The following is an 8,600-nucleotide window of genomic DNA, read 5'->3' as shown; positions in this document are numbered from 1 at the left end:
GCAAGTTTGATCTCATTTCTTAGTGTTTTCACCATGGACTGTTTCCTCAGTGAGAGGAAAATTAAATGCCAGGGGAAAAAAAAAAAAAGACAGAAATATTTACACTATAAAAATGTAACTAGACTTCTTCTGCTAAACGTAACGATTATCTTGCTGGTCTATTCTCCTGCTCGCTTGTTTTTAGGATTTTTATTTTGTTATTTTGCTTATCTGAAGCCTGGCATTACTTCTGCTGAACGTCCTGAATTCTAGATGAAGGAAGAACTGGTTTCCAGTATAAAAGGGAAGGGGAATTAACATTTATACATCTATATTTTCCTTTTTTTTTTTTACAGAACAGAAGGAAAATGAATGAACTGCAGGCTTTCCTGAATGACAGTCTCCTCAGAACAAAGCATGTGGAGAACGCAGCCATCATCGACAGAAAGGAAAGAAAAGTCTGTGCATCAACCTTTGGCTTTAATGTAAGAGACCAAAGAGCGTCCTGGGAAGTGACAGCAGAGGTAGAAACTCCAGGAATCTGGAGCAGGAAGCAGTGCTAATGGCAGGGAGTGCTGGCTCTGCTGAGTACACTCCCCTCGAGTCACAGGGGCACAGCCTTGCTGCTGTGGGAGAGGATAACTAACTGCTGAAGTCCATGGTGCTAATTTCACATCTTTGATCTTTGGAAGATGCCATTTAACTGGCATTTTGAAGGAATCCTTTTTAACCACTTTTCGCTCAACGATTCCACCAGTAAAACAGATGGATGGATGTCCATTCCCTGCCACTCAGACCTGCTGGTGTGGGATGACCCATGCCCATACTGTTAAAGGCATTTAACTCGGTCACTGGGTAACTCTAGGTTTGCTTTATTGACAACTCAGAGTTGGGCCATCACCTCAGTGAGTGGCCAAGGCATTGCAAAAATCAGGCTCTCTATATATGCTAAATTTAACATTATACAATAGGTGTTCTTCTCAAAGCTCTTGGTGTTTTCCCACAAACCCTTAGTTCCAAATTTCTTTTTAATCACAGAATGTTGGGGATTGGAAGGGACCTCGAAAGATCATCTACTCCAATCCCCCTGCTGGAGCAGGAACCTAAATGAGATCACATAGAAAGGCGTCCAGGCAGGTTTTGAATGTCTCCAGAGAAGGAGACTCCACAGCCTCCCTGGGCAGCCTGTTCCAGTACTCCGAACTTTAATTTTTTTTTCCAGTGCTCCAGTGCTTTAATTTTAAATCCTATAAAAAATCCATAGTTCAATTCTTCAAACTCAGCTGATTCTTATTGTCTCATCTCAGTTTCTCCTCAGAAGCTGCAGTTCACTGGTCTCATTCTGGTCACTGTGTTCACTTACCTTCTTGAATAATCTTCTTGTCTGCTAACCTTTACACTTTTAAGAAAAACCTACATAGTGACGTTTAATTTATACTTACTCTAAGTTAAACACTTATCTTCTGTAATTACTCTGTCCTAAGCTCTATTATTCCTGTTGATTCAGCTGAACTGGGTTTTTAAACCCACCATGGAAGGGGCTATACAAGGGACAAATGAAAAGCAGCAAGGTTGCATGGTTTATAAGAATTAGTTCTATTATTTCATAGCACCCACTTCTAATTTTTCATCTTACCTATAGTACTTCTATTAATCAATATAATTTCACTTATAAACATTTTCTCAGAGAAAAATTCTTTTACACATACTATAACCCCAAAACAGAGTGGCTGTACCAGGTTGCCTATGGGGAGCATTCCTGGGCTATTCTAATTTTGCAAAGTGTGCTTGGGAATTGTTTGGGAAAGTGCTTGCTGGCCCAGGCCAAAACTGTACCTGGACTGTTCTGACAGAACCCAAAACTGCTCCCTGGCATCTTAAATTTCCTGGTATAGATGTACCTCATCTGTTTTCATTGTCCATCAGCTGATAAACAGAGCAGAATAACAGCACTTCTGTTCTTATCATATTACATGGCAAAGCTAACGTGTGTTCCCTGACACAGACTGTGGACTCTCTAGGAGTTCAGAAATGCTCCCCATACCACAGTTGTCTTTCTGTCGTTGGAAGGTACCGTTTCCTCTCCTAATCCCCACGATACTGGGGAAGTGATCATCCCCCTGTACTCAGCACTGGCGAGGCCACATGTCGAGTGCTGGGTTCAGTTTTGGGCCCCTCACTACAAGAAGGACATGGAGGTTCTGGGGCGTGTCCAGAGAAGGTAAATGAAGCTGGGGAAGGGTCTGGAGAACAAGTGTGATGAGGAGCGGCTGAGGGAACTGGGGTTGCTTAGCCTGGAGAAAAGGACACTCAGAGGAGACCTTATTGCTCTCTACAACGCCCTGAAAGGAGGGTGGAGAGAGGTGGGGGGTTGGTCTGTTCAACCAAGGAACAAGTGATGGGACAAGAAGAAACAGCCTCAAGTTGCACCAAGAGAGGTTTAGATTGGATATTAGGAAACATTTATTTACTGAAAGGGTTGTCAAGCACTGGAACAGGCTGCCCAGGGCAGTGGTTGAGTCCCCATCCCTGGTGATATTTAAAAGACAAGTAGATGCAGTGCTTAGGGACGGGACATGGTTTAGTGGGCATGGTGGTGTTGGGTTGACAGTTGGACTTGATGATCTTAGAGGTCTTTTCCAACGTTAATGATTCTATGCTCTGTGATACCAGCTCTCAAACATTTCCAAGCAGTTTTTCCAGGGGTACATATCACTACCCTTGGCACGCTCAGAAGAATGTGTTCAGAAGAGGAAGCTCTTGTTAAGATAGCCCCATCCCTGGGGGCAGATTCTCAGCAGGGAGAGCCATCACTCCTCTGGGTAATAGTGACATCATATTTAATATATAAATGATCTTTAATATAAACCACAGCTTTTATTGATGCCAGCCTGCTGGCTCTTCAGCAAGGCAGAGTACATGCTGAGGTCCAGAGCAAAGTTGAGTGTAAATTATCACCAGCTCCACTGACTTGAAGGAATTTCAGGTCAGAAGGGATCATTGGATCATCTCATCCAACCAGCTGAATATAAATCTGACAAACCAGTGACCCAGTTACACATACACTGAGCCCAAGGGCTCATTGACATGAATAGATTAGTGACTCGTGTAGACTGCTCCACTGAGGTGTGATGATCTACTCTGGACTTGCTAGAAGTTGCACTTCCCCATTGAAGACTAAGAATAGAATAAGATAATAGACTAAGATAATATTTGAAATTGGCATTGTTGGGTGAGCTCCACGCAAGAGCTCAGGGGAAGCTGTGTCCTACCCTGTATCGCCTTTCCACAGAAGGGTCTGTGGCCACGGGGCATGTTGCCTACCTAAAAAATTGTCACTGAGTAATGGGACTACACAGGTGGTAATCACAGACAGAGCAGATGGTTTCAAATAAGGCTTTGAAAATGCAGTGGCCTGTACAGAAACAAGGTCTGGTTTCAAAGCCAGGCAGATTTTTTTAAAATTATTTTTTACATCATAATTTTAAGTGAACTATCAAAGCCAGTGGGAGGGTGGAAAGCAGTTCCTCATTGCACAGACATGCATTTTGGTCCATAACACTGTGTTGTACTAACACAGGTGCCACCAGAGAATGTTTTAAACCTTATCCACGCGTTCCACAAGAAATTACTGAAAGTTAGAAGGGAAGGACTCTACTTCAAGGAGCAGTACTACAAGTGTGTCCGCGCAGATGAGCATTCCCTTTATCTTCGAAATGTACGTTGACAAGAGCTGTGGCAGCCCTGAGAGATCAGGAGACTTCCTACTTCCTTCCCTTGCTGCCTCGTTACATGAATGCTGTAACACAAGCAGAAAGCCTTTGCATGCTTCTTTCTTTACTTCTTTCCTTTTCTTTCTTTCTCTTTTTCTTTTTTCTCTTTTTCTTTCATTCTTTTTCTTTCTTTCTTTCTTTCTTTCTTTCTTTCTTTCTCTCCAGCAGGTGTGGAATGAAATTGGTGCAGAATACAAAAAAGTGTCAGCTGAATAATACAAATTTAACAGGTAACACCATTCATTTCCCTAACACCAGCCACTGTGCTTGTCACGTTCTCCTTTGAATCAGTTAATCTTCCTAAACTGAGAAAAAAATATTGCTTCATTTTTTTCTGGGTTAATTTCTAATTAATTTCTGATTAATTAATCAGATATTAGAAAGGCCTGGCAAGCTCAGAGCCAGAATAAGAAAGAAGGAACAGGTAAGGTGGGGGGAGAGAAAAGACACAGGTGAACTGGACTTTGTTTGACAGCTCACTCACCTTGTGAGACTCCAGCCTCAGTAATTCACCTCTGAAATTCAGAAACAGAAACCGAGGACGCAGCCGCATGCAGCCATGCTCAGGATGGCAGAATGTTGTCACATAATCTGAAGTAAATGCATCCAACTGGTTGTTACTGGGGTCTTCTTAATTCTTCCTCTTCCCAGTAAATCCATCCTGAAATGAGGTAAGCAACCTGCAGAAGAGGCTGAGTAGCTCTTAAACTTGGATCCTGTTTCAGAAGAATGCAGTACTTACTTTGCAATGTCTTTTCCTGTTCCTTATTACAAATGAGTGAGGCAGAGTTTGGGAGACAGGGTTCATAAAACACTGAGCATGCTTTCATATAAATACTAGTTATTTTATTTGCATTTATTAATGCTCTTGCATATGACATTGAGCACTAGGATAAAACTTCTTCAAAATGCTGTGCAATAATACATTAATCAATGGAAGTGAGAACAGACAGTATAATAAAGCATTTGACTGACTTGTCTTCAGAACATGCACTGTCACTGTTTGAGTCCTCAGACTTTAAGACAGTATTTGCCTTTTTTTCCCCAAGAAAACAGGTATATTGGCAAAGAAAATGCCTGTAACTGGCTCAAATTGTAAGGCAATACGTATACCTATGTGGTTTTTTTGGAACCTTGTAACCTTATGCTGATGTTCCATCTTATCTAGGCAGATGGAGGCCTGATAGCTGCGAAGACAAAGACTTTCATCCTGGTTGCTACTTACAGAGTGGGCATGTATCCCAGTGTTTGTGTGGAAGCTGTGGAGAAACTGGGTAAGAGAAATGCCTGTATCTGTGTGCCTGCATGCCAGCATCTCGTTGATTAGCTCTGCCCTTGCAAACAGCTTCAAAAATCAATCTGACAAACCACCAAATCCTGAAAAAATGTGACACTGAACACAGACATGGTTATAGCTCCACAGCTAAACCCTCTCCAGACATCACATCCCACCCCCGTGCTCCAAAGCCTCCATGGGTACGGACAGGTTGCTGAACTCTCTCTTTCCTTGGCTGTTCTGGCTCAAGTTTTCTGTTAGTTACCTTGCAACAAAATGGGACCTGTTGGTGCCAGGCTGGCAGAGGCTGGCTTCCACTGCAGTCTCTCCAATTCTTCACACTTCACAGCACCAGCATGGTGTTTAACCCAAACACATCTGACTGTAGACAGGCCAGGAGAAGAGGGAAGTGGATTGCCCATGTGTTTTGGATCTTTCCTAAGTTCATGTCAGCCTCAACTATCAGGGCAACCTCAGGCTGCTTTGTGTTCTGTTCTGCTTTCTGTTGTTCTTGGCCATTGTTTTTGTCAGTGGCTCAGAATCACAGAACTGCCTGGATTGGAAAAGACCTTTAAGGTCATGGAGTCCAATCATTAACCTCACACTGACAAGTCCCCAACTAACCCATGTCCCTAAGCACTAGGTCTAGAGGACTCTAAAATCCCTCCAGGGATGGGGACTCCACCACTGCCCTGGACAACCCCTTCCAATGCCTGAGAACCCTTTCAGCAAAGAAATTCTTCCTCACATCCAATCTCAACTGCCCTTGGTGCAACTTGAGGCCATTTCCTCTTGTTCTGTCACTTGTTCTTTGGTTGAACAGACCGACCTCCACCTCTCTACACCCTCCTTTCAGGGAGTAGTACAGAGTGATAAGGTCTCCCCTCAGCCTTTTCTTTATTTGCAAAAAGAAAACAAAGTAAAAAGAAAACAAAGTAGCTTTTCTTTGCATGTCACAAGAAATTTCTGAAAATTATTTGAAGTGCTCAGTGTTTATTCTTTAGAAGAGATAATACCTCATGAATATTGGCATCAGTATTTTTAATTTTCAGACATAAATACTGCTGGCTTCAAGTACAGTATAGTCTGAGGTGGATTTGAACTTGAAAAAAAGCATCTCCATTACAGCAATTCTGTGTATGATTTTTATAATTGTTGATTTTTATTTTTTAAAATTTATTTCCTTATGTTATTATAGCAGACTACTTTAGAGAGAAAGGTAGCTGAATCAGCAGAAAACTTGGAACTTCATCAGCCTCAGGACTCCTCACGTGGAAATAAAGTACAGAAGTTTGAAGCATTATCCAATTTAAGCAAGAAACTGCTGCTTTACAACATTCCCAACTGCTGAGTTTCCTTCTGGTTTTTCAAGAACACTTGAGGGCTCACTGCTCATAGACCCTATGTGTCTATCAAAGTTTCTTAACTGAATTGAAAGTGATGTCTTCAAGATTTGGTTTCAGATGCTCTGCTTAATCTTTCTAATGTCTTTTAGCCCATTTCCAGATAAGAAGATTAGTATTCTCACTAAGCAAAGTAAGTTCTCTCATAGCATTTCAGCTGTGTGTAGCATCACAGACACAAGGGATGAAGGAAACTGCTACCTTAACGGATTTTCAGATTGTCCTGTTCATCTTTGAATATTACAAATAAAACACATTTTTAACAAGTCAATTTGCATTGTCATTGACCAGTACAGAAAGTTGTTTTAGACTGCAGTGGATTGCAAAGTTCTGGGAGGACTGGGGAGAAAAGACTGTCACTACCAGGCTTGAATCAGACTGTGTGTACTATAGGACATCAAAGAAGAGGAGTCCCAAGAAGACCAGGCTCCATGATCTTTTCATCTGCAGAAACAAATAAATTATTAGCTCTTAGATTCATGTGAGAACAAAAAAATGTTTAGCTATAGTTGTTTTTAAATTAGTTTAGTTTCAAAGAGTTTAAAAGCCTCAATCCAAATATCTCAAAATTGATAGGGAAAAAATCCACAGGAGATTCCCACACACAGACAGACTATGATTTATCATTTTTAAATACTCTGACGTATCAATTTTATTCCCTGATAACTCAAATACTCAAGAGCTGGTGACTAGGACACAGAGAAAGGCATGACCAGAGAATTGCCTAGATTGGAAAAGACCTTTAAGATCATTGAGTCCAATCATTAACCCAACACTGACAAGTCCACCACTAACCCATGTCCTTCAGCACTATGTCTACATGACTCTTCAACCCCTCCAGGGATGGGGACTCCACCACTGCCCTGGGCAACCCCTTCCAATGCCTCAGAACCCTTTCAGCAAAGAAATTCTTCCTCACATCCAATCTCAACTGCCCTTGGTGCAACTCGAGGCCACTTCCTCTTGTCCTGTCACTTGTTACTTGGTTGAACAGACCCATCCCCACCTCTCCACACCCTCCTTTCAGGGAGTTGTAGAGAGCATCAGGTCTCCCCTCAGCCTCCTTTTCTCCAGGCTCAACAACCCCAGTTCCCTCAGCGCTCCTCATCACACTTGTTCTCCAGACACTCCACCAGCTTGGTTGCCCTTCTGATCTGATCCTTTTCCCTCTGGGGGTAACAGCAAAGCTCAACAGAGGTGCAATCAGGCAGCTAAAACATCAAGTAGAAATACATGAAGCTGAGGGACACGAACCAGTGAACTCTGAACACCGCTGTCTTCCAGGAACAGAGCACAGTAAAGCCTCCTCAGGTGGATATAGAGCATAAGGACTGTCACAGCTCACGTAGCCTTAATACAACGCAAGTAAATCCAGTCTGCAGAGCTCAGAGTTCAGAAATCACAGCGTGGGTTCAGTGCTCTGCCCAGGAACACAAACACGCAGACATCCAGCAGATCCGCCCAGCAAAGGCGTCAGACCAAAGCTCCCCGTGTGCTGGGGGGAGCGGCCGGTCTCTGTCTCAACGCCGAAGGGGAAAGTAGATTTCTGCCTCGATCCGTGGAACAAACCAGCTCCGTGGCTAGAAATATTGGCGAGATGTACGAATATTTCCAACTCTGCTCATGTCTTTCCCTCCAAAGTAAAACACAACTTCGTCCCGTTCCACCCCTGGACTTGCTGGGGAATACCTGATTGCAAGGGCAGAGCTGGGAGAGGAGGAACCGGGATCAGCCTCTGCTCCTGAGGACAGGCTGGGTTGGCTCCTAGTGCAGAGAACGTTCTCCTTTCTTTGCAGGAAAAAGGTGAGTCACAATTTGCACTCAGAAAACCACGGAACTTCTTTAAATCGTTGTTTTGGGCCACTGCTGGCAGAGCTGAAGTTTGAAGTTGTTGCACTCAGCTAGAAACTTTGGTTTTCAACACATACGTTTTTCTGTGCACTTGAAAGCAATGTAGATATTTGGATCCTCACTGTATTTTTTTATATTTTTGTGGTTCTACTTCTAGCAACAAAGTATTTATAAAAATGCAGTTTAGTGGACTGTGCTGGAAAAGGGACAAAAGCTTCTTTTGAGTCTCATTTTTAATTGACTAAAGAGGGCAGAAGCATCTGTTGTGGGGTGGTATCTGGTGGGCTTCCCATTAAATTTTTGTGTTAATACAGACAA

At 42.7% G+C, this 8,600-nt stretch overlaps 1 protein-coding gene across 1 annotated transcript; it reads left to right on the top strand.

Moving 5' to 3' along the window:
* Window positions 1–347: 347 nt before the first annotated feature.
* PFN4 (profilin family member 4) lies at window positions 348–6,255 on the top strand. The gene is made up of 4 exons (XM_010171870.1): window positions 348–464; window positions 3,560–3,697; window positions 4,921–5,026; window positions 6,227–6,255. The coding sequence occupies exons 1-4, from the start codon at window positions 348–350 to the stop codon at window positions 6,253–6,255; spliced, it is 390 nt and encodes a 129-aa protein (XP_010170172.1).
* The last annotated feature ends 2,345 nt before the right edge of the window (window positions 6,256–8,600 follow it).

This window comes from Antrostomus carolinensis, unplaced genomic scaffold (genome assembly GCF_000700745.2).
Source record: "Antrostomus carolinensis isolate BGI_N321 unplaced genomic scaffold, ASM70074v2 scaffold37957, whole genome shotgun sequence".
In the NCBI taxonomy this organism is placed as follows: domain Eukaryota; kingdom Metazoa; phylum Chordata; class Aves; order Caprimulgiformes; family Caprimulgidae; genus Antrostomus; species Antrostomus carolinensis.
Note: the sequence above shows the minus strand (reverse complement) of the source record. Positions and strands in the feature narration are given on the sequence as shown.